This window comes from Triticum aestivum, chromosome 2D (assembly GCF_018294505.1).
Source record: "Triticum aestivum cultivar Chinese Spring chromosome 2D, IWGSC CS RefSeq v2.1, whole genome shotgun sequence".
NCBI classification, from domain to species: Eukaryota; Viridiplantae; Streptophyta; class Magnoliopsida; order Poales; family Poaceae; genus Triticum; species Triticum aestivum.
The window spans coordinates 494,104,152-494,128,395 of NC_057799.1; the positions used below are offsets into that span (position 1 = coordinate 494,104,152).

A 24,244-nucleotide genomic window follows, 5' to 3' on the forward strand; every position below is an offset into this window, starting at 1 on the left:
TTAGTAAAAAAATAATTCTTATGAGTGTGATGAATACTATGAGAAGTTTGATGCTTGATAATTGTTTTGAGATATGAAGATGGTGATATTAGAGTCATGCTAGTTGAGTAGTTGTGAATTTTAGGAATACTTGTGTTAAAGTTTGTGATTCCCGTAGCATGCACGTATGGTGAACCGTTATGTGATGAAGTCGGAGCATGATTTTATTTATTGATTGTCTTCCTTATGAGTGGCGGTCGGGGACGAGCGATGGTCTTTTCCTACCAATATATCCCCCTAGGAGCATGCACGTAATACTTTGCTTTGATAACTTGTAGATTTTTGCAACAAGTATATGAGTTCTTTATGACTAATGTTGAGTCCATGGATTATACACACTTCCTTCCTTCCACCATTGCTAGCCTCTCTAATACCGCACACTTTTCGCCGGTATCATACACCCACCATATACCTTCCTCAAAACAGCCACCATATCTACCTATCATGGCATTTCCATAGCCATTCCGAGATATATTGCCATGCAACTTACCACCGTTCCGTTTACTATGACACGCTTTATCATTGTCATATTGCTTTGCATGATCATGTAGTTGACATCGTATTTGTGGCAAAGCCACCGTTCATAATTTTTTCATACATGTCACTCTTGATTCATTGCATATCCCGGTACACCGCGGGAGGCATTCACATAGAGTCATATTTTGTTCTAAGTTTTGAGTTGTAATTCTTGAGTTGTGAAGAAAATAAAAGTGTGATGATCATCATTATTAGAGCATTGTCCCAAGTGAGGAAAGGATGATGGAGACCATGATTCCCCCATAAGTCGGGATGAGACTCCGGACTAAATAAAAAAAAGGGGCCATAAAAAAAGAGAAAAGGCCAAACAAAAAAGATGAGAGAAAAGAGAGAGGGGACAATGCTACTATCCTTTTACCATACTTGTGCTTCAAAGTAGCACCATGATCTTCATGATAGAGAGTCTCCTATGTTATCACTTTCATATGCTAGTGGGAATTTTTCATTATAGAACTTGGATTGTATACTCCAATGATGGGCTTCCTCAAAATGCCCTAGGTCTTCGTGAGCAAGCGAGATGCACACCCACTTAGTTTCTTTTGTTGAGCTTTCATATACTTATAGCTCTAGTGCATCCGTTGCATGGCAATCCCTACTCACTCACATTGATATCTATTAATGGGCATCTCCATAGCCCGTTGATACGCCTAGTTGATGTGAGACTATCTTCTCCTTTTTTGTCTTCTCCACAACCACCATTCTATTCCACATATTGTGCTATGTCCATGGATCACGCTCATGTATTGCGTGAAGATTGAAAAGTTTGAGAACACCAAAAGTATGAAACAATTGCTTGGCCTGTCATCGGGGTCGTGCATGATTAAATACTTTGTGTGATGAAGATAGAGCATAGCCAGACTATATGATTTTGTAGGGATAACTTTCTTTGGCCATGTTATTTTGAGAAGACATAATTGCTTAGTTAGTATGCTTGATGTATTATTATTTTTATGTCAATATTAAACTTTTGTCTTGAATCTTTCAGATCTGAACATTCATACCACAATTAAGAGAATTACATTGAAAATATGCCAAGAAGCATTCCACATCAAAAATTCTGTTTTTATCATTTACCTACTCGAGGACGAGGAGGAATTAAGCTTGGGGATGCTTGATACGTCTCCAACGTATCTATAATTTTTTATTGTTCCATGCTATATTATATTCTGTTTTGGATGTTTAATGGGCTTTATTATACACTTTTATATTATTTTTGGGACTAACCTATTAACCGGAGGCCCAGCCCAAATTGCTGTTTTTTTGCCTATTTAAGTGTTTCGCAGAAAAAGAATATCAAACGGAGTCCAAACGGAATGAAACCTTCGGGAACGTGATTTTCGGAACAAACGGGATCCAGAGGACTTGGAGTCTACGTAAAGCAATCAACGAGGAGAGCACGAGGCAGGGGGGCGCGCCTACCCCCCAGGCGCACCCTCCACCCTCGTGGGGCCCACGTTGCTCCATCGACGTACTTCTTCCTCCTATATATACCTACGCACCCCCAAACCATCAGAGGCATCCACGAAAACCTAGTTCCACCGCCGCAACCTTCTGTACCCGTGAGATCCCATCTTGGGGCCTTTTCCGGCGTCCTGCCGGAGGGGGCATTGATCACGGAGGGCTTCTACATCAACACCATAGCCTCTCCGATGATGTGTGAGTAGTTTACCTCAGACCTTTGGGTCCATAGTTATTAGCTAGATGGCTTCTTCTCTCTCTTTGGATCTCAATACAAAGTTTTCCTTGATTCTCTTGGAGATCTATTTGATGTAACTCTTCTTTTGCGGTGTGTTTGTCGAGACCGATGAATTGTGGGTTTATGATCAAGATTATCTATGAACAATATTTGAATCTTCTCTGAATTCTTTTATGTATGATTGGTTATATTGCAAGTCTCTTCGAATTATCAGTTTGGTTTGGCCTACTAGATTGATCTTTCTTGCAATGGGAGAAGTGCTTAGCTTTGGGTTCAATCTTGCGTGCTCGATCCCAGTGACAGAAAGGGAAACGACACGTATTGTATTGTTGCCATCGAGGATAACAAGATGGGGTTTATATCATATTGCATGAGTTTATCCCTCTACATCATGTCATCTTACTTAAAGCATTACTCTGTTCTTATGAATTTAATACTCTAGATGCATGCTGGATAGCGGTCGATGTGTGGAGTAATAGTAGTAGATGCAGAATCGTTTCGGTCTACTTGTCGCGGACGTGATGCCTATATATATGATCATACCTAGATATTCTCATAACTATGCTCAATTCTAACAATTGCTCGACAGTAATTTGTTCACCCACCATAATACTTATGCTCTTAAGAGAAGCCACTAGTGAAACCTATGGCCCCTGGGTCTATTCTCCATCATATTAATCTTCCAACACTTAGTTATTTTTATTGCCGTTTATTTTACTTTGCATCTTTATCATAAAAATACCAAAAATATTATCTTACCATATCTATCAGATCTCATTTTCATAAGTGACCGTGAAGGGATTGACAACCCCTTTTCGCGTTGGTTGCGAGGTTCTTATTTGTTTGTGTAGGTGCGCGGGACTTGTGCGTGATCTCCTACTGGATTGATACCTTGGTTCTCAAAAACTGAGGGAAATACTTACGCTACTTTACTGCATCATCCTTTCCTCTTCAAGGGAAAACCAACGCAGTGCTTAAGAGGTAGCATTCATACAAGATTTCTTGAATCGATGAAGACATGACATCAGAGAATGGAATAAATGTATGAAGAATCATAGGGAGCTACTTGGAAGCAACATTGTGTGAAGTGCAAGAATTGAAGACATGATAATCTCCATTCTCCATAATGGAGATTGAGGGCCTATCTTGTTTTATGCTATTTTACCTTAGAGAGGATAGTATGTCCTAGCTAATACTCATGATCAAGTGCTAAGAACAATTAAGTAGGGGTGGTTAGATGACAATGATGATGATGATGAGTATGACTTGTTATTATAATAACGAGTAGAAGTTGTTAGATGACTATGATGATGACGAGTATGCCTTTTTATTGTGATAATGATGATGAGTTATTATTAATGATGATGATGCTTAGTTATTATATGAGCATGATGAGTTATTATATATATCAGTGGGTGAAAGAGACTAATGTATATAAATAATAACTCATTATGATCATAAAATCATATGAGAGTACTGTATAAAAGCTGTACAAATACAACGCCAATATGTTGCATAAAAATACAAGAAAAGTTAGCAGTAACGCGGCTATGAAGGTAGCAGCAGTGTGCTTTTATCAGCAGCGATATCTATATAGGGGCGCTGCTGCTATTAGCAGCAGCGCGTTTCCTAAGGAACGCTACTACTACGTAAAGTTAGTAGTAGCGTGGTTCAAAACACGCTACTGCTAAAAGTTAGCTGTAGCGACTTATCAGTAGCGCGGCCACCCGCGCTACTGTTAGGCTTTTCCCTAGTAGTGAGGAGGGGAGATGCAGTACAATAGAGATAAGTATTTTTCTCGGTGAGAACCAAGGTTTATTGAACCAATAGGAGAATCACTCAAAGCCTTGTGAACATCACCTACACACACAAAAGCAAATACTTGCAACCAACGCAGGCAAGCGGGTCGTCAATCCCCTTGAACTTGTTACTTGCAAGGATTAAATCTTGTATAGATAGATAGATAAATTGCAAAATAAAGTAAAAGTAAATAAATTACGGCAAGGTATTTTTAGAATTTTTATATGATAATAGTAGACTCTGGGGCCATAGTTTTCATTGGAGGCTTCTCTCTCGAACACATAGCATACGGTGGGTAGATAAATTACTGTTGGACAATTGGTAGAAAAACGCGTAGTTATGACGTATTCACGACAATGATCATGTATATAGGCATCACGTCCGAGACAAGTAGACCAACTCCTGCATGCATCTACTACTATTGCTCCACCAATCGACCGCTATCCAGCATGCATCTATGGTATTAAGTTCATAAAAATGGAGTAACGCCTTAAGAAAAATGATATGATGTAGACAAAGTAAACCCAATCAATATGAATAAACCCATGGTTTTACCCTTAATGGCAACAACACAAATACGTGTCTTGTCCCCATCTGTCACTGGGATGTAGAGCACCGCAAGATTGAACCCATTACAAAGCACCCCTCCCACTGAAGAGAAATCAATCTAGTTGGCCAAACCAAACGGATAGATCAGAGAGAAATACAAAGCCGTAACAATCGTGCATAATAAAGTTCAGAAAAGACTCAATTAATTTCAATGAATAATCTGATCATAAACCCACAATTCATCGGATCCCAACAAACACACCGCAAAAGAATATTACATCAAATAGAACTCCAAGAAGATCGAGTAAAACATGGTTTTGAAGATCAAAGAGAGAGAAGAAGCCATCTAGCTACTAGCTATGGACGCGTAGCTGTGTGGTGAACTACTCGCGCATCATCGGAAGGCAGTAAGGATGATGTAGAAGCCCTCCGTGATAGATTCCCCCTCAGGCAGAGTACCAGAAAAGGCCTCTAGATGGGATCACGGAAGAACAGAAGCTTGTGGCGGCGGAAAAAGAGTTTCGGGTGGCTCTCTGTTAGTTGGGAATATTTGGGAATTTATAGGCTTGGAATTAGGTCAAACGGAGTTGCATGGGGCCCACAAGCTCGGGGGGCACGCCCTATGAGCTCGTGGCTCTCTCGAAGCTCTTCTAGTCTCCTCCTGAACTTCTAGGCCCCTTCTGGTCCAGAAAAAATCATCGTAAAGTTTCATCGCATTTGGACTTCATTTGGTACTGTTTTTCTAAAAAGCAAAAAACAAGCAAAAAAACATGAACTGGCACTAGGTTAATAGGTTAGTCCCAAAAACTGATATAAAATAGCATATAAAACATCCAATATTAATAATATAATAGCATGAAACAATAAAACAATATTGATATGTTGGAGACGTATCACAAATTTCCTCCCGCATCCGTCCGCAGACAAGGTGGGGGGGAGGGGTAGTCCGTGGGCATGGATGCGGGAGGCCGTCATCCAACTGTAGGCGCATACATTTCAAACTCTTTTTCAACAAATCGGATGAAATTCGTGCAAACAGGGCCGAATTTCATATAAACATGACATATTTTTTAAACACATCTGGATTTCATATAAACATGACAAATTTCTATAAACATGACGGATTTCATTACATTTACATCACAACGGTGCTAGTCCGGCTCTAGAGGTATGATTAATACCTAATCTAAATGGTCGCCGGCGCCCGTTCCCCGTGTTCGGCCATGAACCCCGAAAACTGAAGCTTCACCATCTCCACTTCCGCCTCAGCGCTTTTCCAGCTCCACCTCCGGAGACCCGGGAAGTGAAACTGTCTGCCTCCACATCGCTGCCAAGTGACTAATAGGGCGACGATGATGAGCCAACTAAGCTTGGTATCAACCGGGGGGGAGGAGCGATGGCCTTCTTGGGACACGTGCGGCGGCGACCTACCATGCACTACTGTTCCTCGCTGCCGGCAGCGCCCGTGGACGTGCCGGCTTCATGGTCTTCGCGGTGGGGCGCAGACTCGGTGACGTCCTCCTCCTCGTCGGTCTCGCCGAAAACTGCCTCGCCCACGACGTCGCTCTCCTTGTAGGCGGCCGCCACCTCCGCCACCCGCTGGCGGTACCACCAGCGGGCGAGGCAGATCGCGCATGCGGAGCTGTAGGACTCGAGCAGCGCCTCCTGCTCCGCCAGGTCAGAGTCCGGTGCGACAGCCCTGCCAGCAGCGAGCTGCTCCTCCGCCTGCACGTGCTCCTGCAAGAGGTGGTTGTTGTAGGAGGCGTCGGCCCGCACCTCTCGGAACTGCTCCTCCCGCTTCTCGCGCACCATGTCCATGTAATGGGCACGGGCCCCGTCGATGGTCAAGGTGCAATGCACCAGCGAGGGTGGCGCGGAGGATGGGGGCGACGCCGGTTCGTCGTCGGCGGCGTCCTCCATTGGGACGTCTTTGTCCTCCGGCTGCCTGCCGGCCAGCCAGCCGACAACAATGGCGACCATCTCCTTCTAGTCCGATGTCAACCCGTCCCAGAAAGCTTTGGCGGGTGAGCGATCCATGGTGGGAATGGTGCGGAGAGGGATGACTGTGACTATGGCCGGGGCAGCGGTTTATATAGCCATAATGGGCGACAGAGGGACGGATGGGTGGCGCCGGAGGAGACGCCTCGGCAACCGCGTGCCATCAATGCGGGCGGTAGACGGACGGACGGGCGACCGTTGTGTCGTTTGAAAGCGCGGCAGTCGCCTGCGCCGGGAAGCGACACATGCGACGTTCTCTCGGCCGGCGCGTCGCTTCAATGCCGACGCAAGTGAGCGCTCGCGTCCGTTCTGGTTGGGCATGAATGCGCGCGCTGATGCTCTGGAGTGGCGCTGACCGAAAACACGCGGGAGGGTGGATGGGGTGGTGGGCTAGGGCGGTCAGAAACGGGCTTGAGAGCGGTCCGGACTCCCGCAAACCTCCCTATATTTGTCTCCGATTTATGGGAGAAAGCGCGTTCAAATCATGCCGCGGCCCGATATAGACCCGCGTTGGATAACTTTCACGGTCCGCACAACAGCGGTCCAGTCATTCAGACGGTTGCGGGAGGTTTAAGGATTGACGTTGGAGATGCCATTAACACGTGTACAGTGTGGAGCACTAGGAGCGTCGAGGAGAGGGTAGTACTAATATCCTAATATTATATTGTGGAATGGGAGAACCACCGATTGCGACTCGAGAACCTTTCGTTCATCTCCAAAAATATCTTCCTCCTCTTTCCTGCGCCTCCATTATCCCTTGCGTGGTTTTAGTCTGTGAACTCGAGAGACCGAGCGAGGAAAGTTGCCGTGTGAGACCTGAGAGTTAGGAGATATGGCTGGGATTGGTCCTATCAGGCAGGACTGGGAGCCGATAGTGGTGCGGAAGAAGGCGCAGAACGCCGCCGACAAGAAGGACGAAAAGGCCGTCAACGCTGCCCGCCGCTCCGGCGCCGAGATCGACACCACCAAGAAGTGTAGGTGTCTGATTTTATCGATCCTTGTAGCCGTGTTGCTGTCCGATTTACTGGATGCGGTTTCCCCCCGCTGATTCTGTGGATTTCTTGCTAATCGTCCTGGCTTGGAGATGCTCTAGATTTGCGTGTTTCCTTTTCGGTTTGCTTATTATGGGTTTTATATGTTTAATCATGTGATTTGTTTGCTATTCTTTCTGCCATAGAACAGCTCGCAGTGTAGAGTACCACAGTTTTTTTGTTTTTCTTTCTCGGTTTTCCGTTGATCCAGTTTCGTTTGCAGACAACGCTGGAACGAACAAGGCTGCATCTAGCGGAACTTCCCTCAACACCAAGCGGCTCGACGACGACACCGAGAACCTTTCCCGTGAGCAACAATCACTCTCTCGCTATGTGCTTATTCTCCCATTGTGAATGATGTGCTACCGTATACAAATTTGATTCGTTCATACATGGCGTAGCTGGGTTGTTCTTGGAAAAAGCTCTCTTTATGAACTAGATGCTGAAGCTGCTGGTTGAGTGGTTGTCCTGACTCCACGTATTCTACTTGTAGCTCATGAAAGCATCTGCTTAGTTTAGGAAACTTCTCCGTGGTACTGCAGCAAATGTTTGGATGAAATTAGTTTTTGATGTTAAATGAGCTGTTGATATCAACTGGCACCTGTAGCAGCTTGGTGGGAACACCAACTACCAGACTGATATATCCTTGTTAATATCGTATTGACCATTTTACCGAATAGAGTGCTCAACATATTCTTTGTCACATCTTTTTTTAGTGCACTTGTGAATATTTTGTAGCCCCACAGTTGTTTTTTTTTGTTTGCCAGTGTATTTTGCGATAGTTAAATAAAAATGTTACATCTGTATGGGGGACTGATTTAAGGGAGTGTGCTGACATATACCAAGTTGGTAGCTGTGTTTATTGTGGAGTTCAAATCATGTGCTATGGGTTAGTGTTTATTTTTGCTGCTGGAAAAACTTCACTTCCTGACTATGTGCTGCTGATGGTGTGTTAATCTGTTCACTGTCCTGATTCCTGAATGCCCCTTGTTGCAAATGCCCCTGCACTGCTTGATGCCGACTTTTTTTCCCTCATGAAAAGAATGCACATGGAACATACTCTACCCTATAGCTAATTGGGAATCTTACTTCTGTTTAGGAAATTCTTCTGTTGTATTATCACACTTCAATTTATTGGATGGCATTAGTTCTGATGTTGCATCTTTGTATGAATTCTGATAACAAATGAAACTTAAAACTAATGTTGTAATAGTCTTTGAAATTCACAGGTTCTTCAATATTTATCAAAACATGTTATATCTTGTTTTACAGATCTTTCTTTTATAAGTGCACCTGTGAATGTTGCGAGGTTTAGAATCATTCTTATGTGTTTGTATGAGCACCCTTAATTTTATTAGGGGTTAACCAGAATGCGGCTCAGTTACTTCATGGGTTGGTTGCATTTGCGGTGTTATATATAATTGTACCATTTAGATCATTGTTTTTAATGCGTCCCTTAGATGGCATGGCGTCTAGCTCGCCTTTGCCAGCTTTGAAAGGCACCTGCAGCGTCTGCCTAGGCCCACATGGGGGCTGTCAGCTAAATCAGACGCCACGGATAGAGCAGCCGGGGCGTGGTGGTGGTGGGGGGTCGCACGGGCCCGGCACCGTCAGTTCGTCTCCTGCCAGCATCAACCTTCTCTGCCTGCAGTCGCATGTGACTCTCGGTCTCTCTTCCCTTCCCTTTTGTTCTCTCGTCTCCTCTCTCATGTGTCACCCTGCTGTGCACTTGTGCTCCTTCGATTTAGGAATTCCTAGTGCTCTGCTTTCATTTGTGAATCTGATTTGTAGTGCTATGCATATGCTCTGCCATGAATGTGTGTTTTACTGCTCTCCGATTTATGATGTGACTTCAAGGTGTGTAACGGTGTATGTCTACTAAATGCTACTCTACTCTGTTGCCCATAGAAGTTCAAAACTGTCTTTAGGCGTTGCCTCGCCTTATGCTTAAAAGGTGAGGCGCCCCCAGCGCCTTGCCTTGCCTTGCCTTACAGCCTTATAAACATTGATTTAGATGGTGAAATGAGATTTTCACCATTAATTATATTTCAATAACACAAACTTCATCTGAGATGTGCATAAAGTCTCCATCATCACCTTTTGATAAAAAGAAGTACTGTGACATGGAATGGCTATCACCGATGGTTAGCAATTGTATGTTTGGTCGGTCACCTACATGGGTAACTCCGCAACAATCCTTTATTTGTGAAATAAGCACAAGTCAAGGTTTCCAAACCTGTAATTTAGCAGCTCTAGCTTACTGCTCTTGAATTTGGGGAATGCCCTACTTCTCTATCACCCAGTTTGCTGCCACCTGGCACCTTTAGCTTGCCCCATCTAATTTGGTTCTACCTGTGTCTGGTTGGGCTTATTCGTAATTGATACTATTCCATTGTGTGCTGAAATTTGGTAATAGCAAAACTTGCTCATATAATTTGTGTTGCCTATGAGTTGGCCACAATTGTTTCGAAAATATTAATCTGCAAACAAGTAGAGTTGGTGTTTGGACAATTATTTTATAGCAAACTTGCTGCAGGAAAATTGTGTTGATGCAACTGAGTGGTTTTGGTCGGTCTGTGGCTTAGAAATAAGAAACCGTCGGCTGTATACGCTGTGGATAGCTGTTTTACTAGGAAAGCTACTGTGTGAAGTTCTTGTATAATAAAAAGTCTTTGAGTTCCCCTAGGATGCTCAGAGTCTGTTTATGTAACTATTTAACTATAATAGCCTGATTTTTGCTGCATTTCACCGGAAATTCGTTTTGGAGCTCGGGCTCCATGAAGCCATTTTTTGAAAGAATTCAAAAATCAGTTCTCAAGTTCCTAAAAATCTGAAAAGAAAACACATGTACATATGGTTGTATTCTATCCGGTGCACGTAGCTCCCGCTTGCACAGGGTCCGAGGAAGGGTCCGACCACTTTGGGTCTATAGTACGCAGCCTTTCCCTACATTTCTGCAAGAGGCTGTTTCCAGGACTCGAACCCGTGACCTCATGGTCACAAGGCAACAACTTTACTGCTGCGCCAAGGCTCCCCTTCATATGGTTGTATTCTACATGTGTCTAAAATTTCATGATGAGACCTGAGCTCCGAGAGGGCAGGCCTGGCAGTGGTGAAGTCCTCCCCACTTGTGCCAAGAGGTCCTGGGTTCGAACCAGCCTCTCTGCATTGCACTTCGCAGGGATAAGATTAGGTTCCTATAATCCCTCCCCAGACCCCACCTTCTGTGTGAGCTTCTATGCACTGGGTCTGTCCTTTTTAGACCTGTGCTCTGAAATGCCTCTCATATTTCACTGCTTAGTACTCCACATCACATATGTACATGATTTTATTTTAAATGGTCTGTTGTCCACTAAATAAATATCATAAAATTAATCTGCAACCAAAATTGTATGTGTATATCATAATGCAATTAACTAAAGTTGACATAGCGTGACAGCTTGTACATAGACAATAATCCATAAGGCATTCATCATCACACATTCACACTGCATGATCAGTACAATCTGATCCATGGCAGAAAAAATGAATCAATCTTGTGCTCAAAGTAATCAGTCAACGCACCAGTTGGGGTCTCACATGGATTGGACTTGGGGATGGAATGAGGAGACAAGCTGGTTTGAAGTGATTTCTGTGAGAGGCGAGCCAATTGTATATATTGGCAATCCCTTCGCAATTTATCTGAAATGGGCAGTGGCTGAGTGTGGGATTTTTCAAAAGCCAGAAAAGCACCTCCAGTGGTGCTTTCGCTCCTATGAATTAATAAACCACCGTGCTCGGGTACAGAATGTTTGCTTTAAGCCCCAAAATAAGCTAGCTGTTTGCTTGGGTACAGAATGCCAAAGCCCAATCCCAACCAAACGCCCCTTTAACCTTGGGAACCATAGGATTCAAACTAGCACAGATTGTGTGCCTAAAATTGCCTTACCTATGTGCAGATATTCGGCCATCAAATTTGTCAGTTCTATTAAGATAACCACACATTTTTGGTGATCAAATTGGCTCAGTTTTATGTAGAGAGCAAACTAGGTTGTCTCTTGGGCCTTCTTAATTTCTTGGAAATTTTTCATCTTGCTGCAGGAATTCAACCGTTTCCTGTACAATATAATGCTCCTATAAATCAAAATGGCTTTTCTGTCATTCAACATTTTTTGGCTATCAGTCGGAATTTCTAAATTTCTGTTCTGTAGTATTGTGCTTTCTTAACGAGGTTATTTTTTGTTCGTCGTTGCCGAGTACCGCACATAGAATTTCACATACAGATCTGATTTTGTTTTCCCTGGTCTCACCCCCAAGATGCTTGAGATTCCAACAGTCAAGCTTTCTCTGCTTGTTTTGTGTGCCAATCCCTAATCCCTTGTGCTCTCATCTGATGCTAGATGAGCGTGTTTCAAGTGACCTCAAGAAAAACCTTATGCAAGCAAGGCTGGATAAGAAGATGACCCAGGCACAACTTGCTCAGGTATCTAGTTGAACATCAAGATTTTAGAACTTGCAGAGTTCTTCCTGAGAAAAAAGCTTGCCACCATCTAATTTAACATACACTATTACCTCAATCTAAGAGTGTGATGTGTTGTAACAGATGATCAATGAGAAGCCACAGGTGATCCAGGAGTACGAGTCGGGCAAAGCGATTCCGAACAATCAGATAATTGGAAAGCTTGAGAGGGCACTTGGAGCTAAGCTGCGTAGCAAGAAGTAATGCCTTGAAGTAGCCCAAAAGCTCTTGTAGGCTGTTGCTGTTGGTTGATACTGAATAACTATGCCACAGAACGACTTTATGTATCATTATATTCTCGTGCTCTAAAATGTGTTTGTCATATGTCCCAGTGTAAGAGCTGCATTGAACATGCAGACTGACATGATAACCTGCGTGGTTTATGCGTGGTGTTTGTCACTGGCTTTTGCTAATACAAGTTTCTATTGTGAGCTAATTACACAAAACCTTTACATTTGGGTCAACAAATTAGATAACCACCATCTTTAAAACCTTTGCGTAACAGAGAGCATCAATTTTTGAATAAGGTCGTTATAATAACCAAACTGACTGTGGGCCCTGCCTGTTTGGCTGATGTGGCAAGCCCATGTGTACATTTTGCTAAGGTAGACATGGGACCCACTGCGGCACTGCCAGCCCCTCGTTGAACCCCTCCACTGACATGGGACCCATTTTGCTACATGCCTATGTGTACATTTTGCTAAGGTAGATCTTCCTCTTAGTCTATCTTACTCCTCGTTGAACCCCTCCCACTAATGTTTCATTTTGCCCTCGCCGCGATGTTCTTCTCTCCCACACCACTTTCTCCTGCTACTCCGGTCGCTAGCTCACTCCCGTGCCATTGCATCCATCATTGTTGAGACCCCGCTTTTACCAGCCCAGCCATTGTGTGTGTCCTTCAGATGCTGCCCTCACGTACCGCACCATGCATCGCCCCCCACGCCCAGCGCGAGTTTGTGTGGTGCAGAGAACCCCATTGACATCACCATGGATCCTACACCAACACCGCAACGCCAAGTGGACCAATGACTGGAGCACATACATGTGCCATTGAAACCGAGGTGAATTCAGTCCTCTTCAAACTCCCTATGCATACATATAAGACATGACTACTACCTCATTCTAAAACCTTGTGCATACTTAAGTATGAAGATACCAAGCATGGAGAAGCGAGGAAGGAAGCCCAAGGTTTGGAAGTGGAGAAAGGAGACGAAGGAGAGGGGAAAGGATGGCCGAAGTCAGACGGCCGGATAGTCCAATCACCGTCAGACAAGCGCTCGGATAAACACCTGAGGACACCCAAGAGCTCCAAAACGTAGCCGGGCGACGCCCATACTGTTCGGACACCTGCACCCTGAAGCTGACCGACGCCCACGTCAGGACGGAAGCCGCTACAGCCCAGCGCCCGGCTGTTCGGCCTGATTTTGGCTGGACTTCCTACGCCCAGGAATTTGGCCTTTCGGCTTTGTAATTCTCTCTCCCACCTACCCCTTTGTACTTAGACTATGTAATCCGTACCTCGTGCACTTTCTAGGGTTAGCAAAGCATATTATAACTACTTGAGAGAGCTATTGGTGCGGGGTGCTCACCATGTCCTTGGCTACATTACCAATGGACACGCGCATCACACATATAAAGATGAATCTCCTCCTTTACACGTGTCTACTTGACTGTCTCGTGGATGGTATACTACTTGACCTCCCTACCATTTGCCCCTATAGGTTTGAGCCGAATTATGAACGTTCAATGGAGGAGGTCATGCACAAGATAGCACCTACACCATCCGCCAGGGAAGCATAGAAGTGGAGAAGGAACCGTGAATACGATGGAACAAATCGTGAAGACGACGCTACGGATGCCAAGCGAGGAAATCCAGAAAATTCCGACACTCAAAACTTCTGGTCCATCCCGGAACTTCTAGCCTCCCTAGTGCGCAACTATGCAAACTCTCTAGATATCCTGAAGCTGGTCAAAACCTGCCAAAAACTTTCGGCTGATCCCAGAACTTCCAACCCATGCCTGCCTGTAGTGACATTGGGCCGATGGCCCATGTATCTTCCCTTCCCACATCATGGGTGCACCTATATATATATATATATATATATATATATATATATATATACCTTTCCCCTACCTTCATTCTAGTGTCAGCTAAGATTAGAGACTTGAGAGAGCTTAGCTCATCTACGTCCCACAAGTGGAATCCTCCAACTTGGAGAAGAACCTTGGATGGCCGTGAAGGCCTGCTAATGGGGAAAATCCCTTTGGATTATGAGGACCCCCCCACCCACACACACATCCTTTGGATTAGGGAAGAACTGTCTCCCAAGCACTACCTTGTATCCTTTATTTCCTTTGTTGTTCTTGGGTCTAGATGCACCTCTTGTATTGGCTTGAGATTTGAGGAGTACTTTGTGTGGATCTTGTCCAATTAGTGTTCTCTCTTGTTTTTTCCCCATGTGTTCTCCATGAATCCACCCCAGATCCATCTCCAGTTCGTGAAGATCGGGCCACCATAGGTTTGGTCCTACATCAGCTTTGCTCATCTATCTCTTCTCCGTTGAACACCAAGGCCTCCATTAGGAGAATACTCCCAAGGGATTACAAAGACCTCCATCTCTCCTAGAGATTTGATGAAGATCTATCTCTCAAGACTCGAGTTCTCCATAGAGATTTGGGAAGAACTACCTGGCTACTTGTTCCTTTTGTTGATTGTGAACCTAGTAGTACCTCTTTGCTTGGATGCTTGAAGAGCACATGTGTGATGTGGATATTGTTCTTATAGTGATTTCCCCTCGTGTATCTTGATAGGATCTATCCCTCTAGATCATGTCATCTTGCTTAAGGCGTTTCTCCGTTCTTGCTAACTTAATACACTAGATGCATGCTAGATAGCGGTCGATGTGTGGAGTAATAGTATTGTGGATGCAGGCAGGAGTCGGTCTACTTGTCACGGACGTGATGCCTATATACATGATCATTGCCTTACATATCGTCATAATTATGCGTTTTCTATCAATTGCTCAACCGTAATTTGTTTACCCGCCGTATGCTTTCTTTCAAGAGAGAAGCCTCTAGTGAAAACTATGGCCCTCGGGTCTACTTTTATCATATTATTTTCAGATCTATAAAATCAAAAACACAAAAATACCTTACTGAAATTTATTTACTTTTATCTTATTTAGCACTTTTACTTATCTTCTATATCTATCACTATCAGATCTCATCCTTGCAAGTAATCCTGAAGGGATTGACAACCCCTTTATCGCGTTTGGTGCAAGTATATTTGTTTGTTTGTGTAGGTGCAATTATTGGAGACTTGTGTGTTCCTCCTACTGGATTGATACCTTGCTTCTCAACTGAGGAAAATAATTATCTCTACTTTGCTGCATCACCCTTTCCTCTTTGAGGGAAAAACCAACGCAAGCTCAAGAAGTAGCATGGCCCGCCGCTCGTGCCGCGTTAATGCCTTTTCAAATAGGATATGATCGGATGGGTAACGAGATGACTTCCTACAACATTCAAGAGGGCAAACTGTTCGTCCGGCTGCCCAGCATTCACGCCAGCGCGATGAACGAGAAGTCGTCGCTCCGCCTTCCCGGCACATTCAAGACAATGCTTCTCCTGCCTGGGCGCCCGCTATTTAAATTGTGTCAGGCACGACACAAACTCGCACCACCTTCAAGCCCCATCTCCCTTAGTCCGACCTCCACCGGTGCACAACCGCTTCCCTCCCTCCTCCTTCCACGACCGCTGACACAATGGGCAGGACCGCATGCGGGTGGTCGAAGAAGCTCTCGTAGAGGCGCAAACATGAGATCATGGAGCTTGTGCATTACTTGGAAGTCGTGCATGCACCACATTGAGTCGGGACTGCCTCCGAGCTCATCAGAGAAGAGCTCGGATGACAAGGACTGGACGACGGAGGAGGCATCTGACGAGGAATAGGTGTCCATGTCGGTCATGGGCTACATCATGGCGTAGGCGTAGACGCACTTTGACGATCTCATGGCGAAGGAGGAGCAACAGGAGCAGGCGGCGCTGCCGGTCTCAGCTTTTCTAATGCAGCAGGAGGAGAAGTGGTACAACCTTTAGTTCCTTGAACAACACTGGCTCGTGGATGGTAAGATCTTCAATGAGCAAACTGTTGGTGCCATGGTCGCGGAGGATTCGGGCTTCGTCGATGAGCAACATGGGCTCTACGAGTCTGTGTGCAGCACCCGCACCATCTGTCGCGAGCGTTGGTAGCTCTGCGTCAATGAGGCGGCGCATGACCTCATGATCGAGCAGACTGCGATAGAGGAGGACGTGGAGGCGGAGCAAGTGATGGCAGAAAGGAATGCTGCCAATGTCAGTAGCTCGGTGTTACACGTGCCGGGCCACAATGCCGATGAAGCTGACCCGTTCCACTCGGTCGTCGACCTCGCCTCCATCACCGATGTCGGCGGCCAGGAGTTATTAAAAAGACGTGTCCACTCTTATTTGATGCATTGGGTTGGATGGTCAGCTCCACTAACACTGTCCACGGACACGTCCAAACGTTTTCGTGGGCGTCTTGCATGTCCGTTTTAGTGGACGACATGTGAGATGCCCCAAGTGGCATGTCAAAAGACACAAGAGGGGAGCATCTTGTCTATGAGTAAGGGCATCTCCAACGCTGACCCACAAATTTGCTTCGGCATCTGTCCACAGACAAGGGGACCCAGTCCGTGGACACTGATGACGGAGGCCGCCATCCAACGCTGCCCTCATACATTTCAAGCCGCATTTGGACTAAGCGGACGAAATTCGTGCAAACCAGTCGCTATTCATCAAAGTTCAGATAGAAAAAAGCACAAATCATCCATACATAGCATGCAAATAAGTCTAGTCAACAATGTCTCAAATTCGACGAGATTATCCAGATGTCCAGCAAGTTTTTCATTAAGGTTCATGTCGTCCCACACATACTGCCTGAAGGAAATATACCCTAGAGGCAATAATAAAGTTGTTATTTTATATTTCCTTATATCATGATAAATTTTTATTATTCATGCTAGAATTGTATTGACCGGAAACTTGATACATGTGTGGATACATAGACAAAATACCGTGTCCCTAGTAAGCCTCTACTAGACTAGCTCATTAATCAAAGATGGTTAAGTTTCCTAACCATAGACAAGTGTTGTTATTTGGTGAACGGGGTCACATCATTAGGAGAATGATGTGATGGACAAGACCCATCCGTTAGCTTAGCATATTGATCGTTCAGTTTTATTGCTATTGCTTTCTTCATGTCATATACATATTCCTTTAACTACGAGATTATGCAACTCCTGGATACCGGAGGAATACCTTGTGTGCTATCAAACATCACAACGTAACTAGGTGATTATAAAGATGCTCTACAGGTATCTCCGAAGGTGTTTGTTGAGTTGGCGTAGATCGAGATTTGGATTTGTCACTCCGAGTATCAGAGAGGTATCTCTGGGCCCTCTCGGTAATGCACATCATAATAAGCCTTGCAAGCAATGTGACTAATGAGTTAGTTGCGGCGCCCCTTGGCTGCCTCCCCTCCCCTCCAACCTATATATATGGGGGGGGGCACCGCTGGAACACACAACATTGATTCCTAGCCGTGTGCGGTGTCCCCCTCCACGGTTTACGCCTCATGTCATATTCACGTAGTGCTTAGGCGAAGCCCTGCGCGGATCGCTTCACCATCACCGTCACCATGCCATCGTGCTGATGGAACTCTCTCTCGACACTTTGCTGGATCAAGAGTTCGAGGGACGTCATCGAGCTGAACGTGTGCAGAACTCGGAGGTGCCGTACGTTCGGTGCTTGATCGGTCGGAACGAGAAGAAGTTTGACTACATCAACCGCATTGTCAAACGCTTCCGCTTTCGGTCTACGAGGGTACGTGGACATACTCTCCCCCTCTCGTTGCTATGCATCTCCTAGATAGATCTTGCGTGAGCGTAGGATTTTTTTTTGAAATTGCATGCTACTTTTCCCAACAGTGGTATCCGAGCCAGGTCTATGCGTAGATGATATGCACGAGTAGAACACAAAGAGTTGTGGGCGGTGATCGTCATACTGCTTACCACTAATGTCTTATTTTGATTCGGCGGTATTGTTGGATGAAGCGGCCCGGACCAACCTTACATGACCACGTTCATGAGACCAGTTCCACCGACAGACATGCAACTAGTTTTGCATAAAGGTGGCTGGCGGGTGTCTGTTTCTCCAACTTTAATTGAATCGAATTTGACTGCGGCCGGTCCTTGTTGAAGGTTAAAACAGCAAACTTGATAAATCACCGTTGTGGTTTTGATGCGTAGGTAAGAACGGTTCTTGCTAGAAGCCCGTAGCAGCCACGTAAAACTTGCAACAACAAAGCAGAGGACGTCTAACTTGTTTTTGCAGGGCATGTTGTGATGTGATATGGTCAAGACATGATGTGATCTACGTTATTGTATGAGATGATCATGTTTTGTAAAAGTTATCGGCAACTGGGAGGAGCCTTATGGTTGTCGCTTTATTGTATGAAATGCAAACGCCGTGTAATTGCTTTACTTTATCACTATGCATTACCGATAGTTGTAGAAGCAATTGTTGGCGAGACAATGATGACCCACAAGTATAGGGGATCAATTGTAGCTCTTTTCAATAAGTAAGAGTGTCGAACCCAACAAGGAGCAGAAGGAAATGACAAGTAGTTTTCAATAAGGTGATGTCTGCAAGTGCTGAAATTGTAAGTAGCGGAGTAGTTTCATAGCAAGATCATTTGTAACGAGAAAGTAAAGATAATAGTAACAAGTATGCAGCAAGGTAGCCCAATCCTTTTGAGGCAAAGGACAGGCCAAAACGGTCTCTTATGATAAGCAAAGTGTTCTTGAGGGTACACGGGAATTTCATCTAGTCACTTTTTATCATGTTGGTTTAATTTGTGTTCGCTACTTTGATAATTTGATATGTGGGTGGACCGGTGCTTAGGTGTTGTTCTTATTTGAACAAACCTCCTACTTATGATTAACCCTCCCGCAGGCATCCGCAACTACGAGAAAAGTATTAAGAATAAATTCTAACCATAGCATTAAACTTTTGGATCCAATCGGTCCCTTACGGAATAGTGCATAAACTGGGGTTTAAGCTTCTGTCACTCTCGCAGCCCATCATATAATTGCTACTCCACAATGCATTCCCTTAGGCCCAAATATGGTGAAGTGTCATGTAGTCGACGTTCACATGACACCACTAAGGGAATCACAACATACATACTATCAAAATATCGAACACATATCAAATTCACATGATTACTTGCAACATGATTTCTCCCGTGACCTCAAGAACAAAAGTAACTACTCACAAATAATGAACATGCTCATGATCAGAGGAGTATTAAATTGCACATGGATCTGAACATATAATCTTCCACCAAATAAACCATATAGTAATCAACTACAAGATGTAATCAACACTACTAGTCACCCACTAGCACCAATCTATAGTTCCGATAACAAGATTGAATACAAGAGATGAACTAGGGTTTGAGATGGGATGGTGCTGTTGAAGATGTTGATGAAGATCGCCCTCCCCAAGATGAGAGAGTTGTTGGTGATGATGATGACGATGATTTCCCCCTCCGGGAGGGAAGTTCCCCCGACGGAATCGCTCCGCCGGAGGGCAAAAGTGCTCCTGCCCAAGTTCCGCCTCGAGATGGCGACGCTCTATCCCGAAAGTCTTCTCCTTATTTTTTCTTGGTAAAAATGACTTATATACCAAAAGATGGGCATCGGAGGTGGGCCGAGGAGGGCACAACCCACCAGGGCGCGCCTGGGCTCCCTGGTGTGCCCAGGTGGGTTGTGCCCACCTGGTGGGCCCCCTCTGGTAGTTGTTTGCTCCAATATTTCTTATATATTCCATAAAAAATCTCTGTGAAGTTTCAGCTTGTTTGGAGTTGTGCAGAATAGGTAGGCTGACGTAGCTTTTTCAGGTTCAAATTTCCAGTTGTCGGAATTCTCCCTCTTGGTGTGTACCTTGCAAATTATGAGCGAAAAGGCATTAGAATTACGCCAAAAAGCATTATTATGGATAAAAACATTATAAATAATAGTATGAAAACATGATGCAAAATGGACGTATCAACTCCGCCAAGCTTAGACCTCGCTTGTCCTCAAGCGAAAACCAAAATCGAAAAACGTGTCCACATGCTTTGAGACAGAGGTGTCGATAAAAACAAAATACGGACATAGAAGCATCATGTTGATTATTATAACAACAACAAATTTAAACATAAGACTTTTTATCATAGAACTTTTATCATACACTTCTCATGAATAAGTAACAGTTCTTCACACAATCGAAGTATAAAGCAAAAACTCTATTAGAAACCAACAAACTATGTTCTCAGTCAACTTTGCAACTACAATTCATCATCTTTTCAGGAAGGGTCACGTGTCGGAGCCTTTAGGCAAGTCCACATACTCAACCATCATATAGTCTTCTATGATTGCTAACACTCACCCGTACACATGAGCAAAACGTTTCAACCGGACACATAGAAAGATAGGGGCTTATAGTTTCGCCTCCCTACATATTCACCTCAAGGGTGATGTCAACAATAATAACTCATGCTATCTATATTCAACTGGACATATGTGCCTAGATCTTTCCTCACCACATGATGCTTGCCAAAGGAGAAAAATAAAAAGGAATAGAAGGAAAACTTTGACTCTTTGCATAAAAGTAAATACATAAAAGTAAAAGATAGGCCCTTCGCAGAGGGAAGCAGAGGTTGCCATGCGCTTATTTGTTTGTATGCTCAATCCCTTAGTGCAAAAGAATGGCACGTTACATTGCCCCTTAATATGACAACCTTTATTATGTAGTCTGTCGCTTTTATTCTTTGTCATCCAAGTTCGTGCAACGCTCAATTTTCTCTTACACTAAATGATCTCACACTTTTAGAAGCAATTTTTATTGCCTTTTTGCACCGATGACAACTTACTTGAGGGATCTTGCTCAATCCCTAGGTAGGTATGGTGGACACTTGAAAAAGATTTGGGTTTAAGGGTTTTTGGATGCACAAGTAGTGTCTCTACTTAGTGCGGAATTTTTGGCTAGCAAAGATAGGGGCAAGGACCACATGTTGAAGGATCTATGACAATATGACTTCTATGTGAATATAAACAAACATAAACCATTACTTGTCTTCCTTGTCCAACGTCAACAATTTTGGCATATAATATTTTGATGAGGGCTCACAATCACAAAAGATTTCTACGATAGTATATTTATATGTGAATCTTCTCTTCCCTTATTAATTCTTTCATGAGTTGCATCGTTGACTAATGCTATGTTTGTCAATCTCTAATAAAATTCTCTACTTATACTTTTCCTTATGTGGTGCTATCACCTACCATAGGATTAGTATATGATCTTATTGATTTATTTCCTTTCTTTTATTTGCTTTCTTTCTCTTTTTCCTTTCTTATGTCTTTTCTTTATTTGCGACATGAAAGTAAAGAAAGTAAAAACTGAAACTAACTTTATTATATAACTTGCACACGATTACAATGATAGACCACTAAGCAAACTCTCAAAGAAGAAAGGATCGAACTAAACTTTATTTCATCTAAAGCAAAAAGATCGAACTAAGATAAGTAAAAGCAAAAAGATAGTGGGATTATACGATACCGGGGCACCTCCCCCAAGCTTGGCGGAAGCCAAGGGGAGTGCCCATACCCGATAATCAATTCTCCTTTGGTGGTGAAGAAGATGATGGTGGTGAAGACAATTGTGCCTTCAACTTTTTCATATTGTAGTTGAGCAGAGCAATTTCTTCCTTTAAATCATCGACTTCCAGTTCCAGCTTCAAGATCATGTCACATAAATCCCCTTTTCTTTTCTGCCGAAAACGAGAAGGAATAGATAGATTTTTAGAATGGTTAGCTCTCTTAGGGAGACTTGACTTCTTGAACTCCATGTGCATATCCCCTGGTTGAGGTAGAGGCACATCCTCCTCCTCCGAGCTTGAATCATCGATCCTCATCAAGTGAGCATCCTCCTCGTCATCCGTAGTTCGACCATAGGGATATAGGTCCCCATAGGTCTTTGGGTCAGCAACGAGATGTGAGACATAGCTCTCTCCATCGGAGTCTTGAGATGAGATATTCTCAGAATTGCGCAGAAAATAGTAAGAAAAGAGAACAGAGGATTTCTTTGCGATATGGTGGTTAACAGGTTCGGGAAGTATATATAGATTTTTTATCTTGAGTCCGGAAGGTGTCCCAAGTGGGCACAACCCACCTGGGCGCGCCCCCACCATGGGACGCTTCCTGGAAGTTTCTTTATTTCCAAAATTTTAAAATATTCAAAAACTGACAAAAAATATTTTTGCGGATTTTTCGGAGTCCGTTTACTTACCGTATCACGTACCTCCTTATTTTCATGATTCTGGAGTGTTCCAGAAGGACTCTTTTATGTGCTCTTCCGGTGTCAAAGTTTGGATAATATTGCTTTCAACATTAATAGGCGTACCTGAGATATAATGCTTTATTCGTTGCCCATTGACAACCTTCGGGTTAGTACTTTCGGAGTTATTTATTTTGATGGCTCCAGACCGGTAAACCTCCTCGATAACATAGGGACCTTCCCATTTTGAGAGGAGTTTTCCTGCAAAGAATCTGAAATGATAGTTGTACAAAAGAACATATTCTCCGACTTTAAACTCACGCTTTTGGATTCTTTTGTCATGCCATCTTTTAACTTTTTCTTTGAATAATTTTGCATTTTCATAAGCTTGGGTTCTCCATTCATCTAATGAGCTAATATCAAATAACCTCTTTTCACCAGCAAGTTTGAAATCATAGTTGAGTTCTTTAACTGCCCAATATGCTTTATGTTCTAACTCAAGAGGCAAATGACAAGCTTTTCCATAAACCATTTTATAAGGAGACATACCCATAGGATTTTTATATGTTGTTCTATAAGCCCAAAGTGCATCATCTAATTTCTTAGACCAATTCTTCCTGGACCTATTGACAGTCTTTTGCAAAATTAATTTTATTTCTCTATTGCTAAGTTCAACTTGACCACTAGACTGAGGATGATAGGGTGATGCAATTCTATGGTTAACATCATACTTGGCAAGCATTTTACGGAAAGCACCATGAATAAAGTGTGAACCACCATCAGTCATTAAATATCTAGGGACTCCAAACCTTGGGAAAATAACTTCCTTAAGCATTTTAATAGAGGTGTTGTGATCAGCACTACTGGTTGGAATAGCTTCTACCCATTTAGTAACATAATCAACAGCAACCAAAATATGTGTATACCCATTAGAGGAAGGAAAAGGTCCCATGTAATCAAATCCCCAAACATCAAATGGTTCAACAGCAAGTGAATAATTCATAGGCATTTCTTGACGCTTACCGATATTACCTATTCTTTGACATTCATCACAAGATGAGACGTACTTACGGGCATCCTTGAAGAGAGTAGGCCAATAAAATCCAGACTGCAATACCTTATGAGCAGTTCTATCTCCAGCATGATGCCCTCCATAAGCTTCGGAGTGACATTTCCGTAGGATTTGTCCCTGTTCATGCTCAGGTACACAACGTCTAATAATACCATCTACTCCTTCTTTATAAAGATGTGGGTCATCCCAAAAGTAATGTCTTAAATCATAGAAGAATTTTTTTCTTTTGTTGGTATGTAAAGCTAGGTGGTAAATATTTAGCAACAATGTAATTAGCATAGTCAGCATACCAAGGAGTACTATTAGCAACATTTATTGCAGCTAACTGCTCATCAGGAAAACTATCATCAATAGGTAGTGGGTCATCAAGCACATTTTCAAGCCTAGACAAGTTATCAGCTACGGGGTTCTCAGCTCCTTTTCTATCAATGATATGTAAATCAAATTCTTATAACAAGAGAACCCAACGAATAAGTCTAGGTTTAGCATCTTTCTTTTCCATAAGATATTTAATAGCAGCATGGTCTGTGTGAACAGTTACTTTGGAATCAACAATATAAGGTCTAAATTTATCACAAGCAAACACCACTGCTAAGAATTCTTTTTCAGTAGTAGCATAATTTCTT

At 43.5% G+C, this 24,244-nt stretch overlaps 1 protein-coding gene across 1 annotated transcript; it reads left to right on the forward strand.

Annotated features, from left to right (window-relative positions):
• The first annotated feature begins 7,281 nt into the window (after positions 1 to 7,281).
• LOC123054054 (multiprotein-bridging factor 1a) lies at positions 7,282 to 12,584 on the forward strand. Its single transcript, XM_044477715.1, has 4 exons — positions 7,282 to 7,593; positions 7,874 to 7,957; positions 12,030 to 12,112; positions 12,233 to 12,584. Exons 1-4 carry the CDS (start codon positions 7,452 to 7,454, stop codon positions 12,350 to 12,352), a joined length of 429 nt encoding a protein of 142 aa, XP_044333650.1. The 5' UTR covers positions 7,282 to 7,451; the 3' UTR covers positions 12,353 to 12,584.
• The last annotated feature ends 11,660 nt before the right edge of the window (positions 12,585 to 24,244 follow it).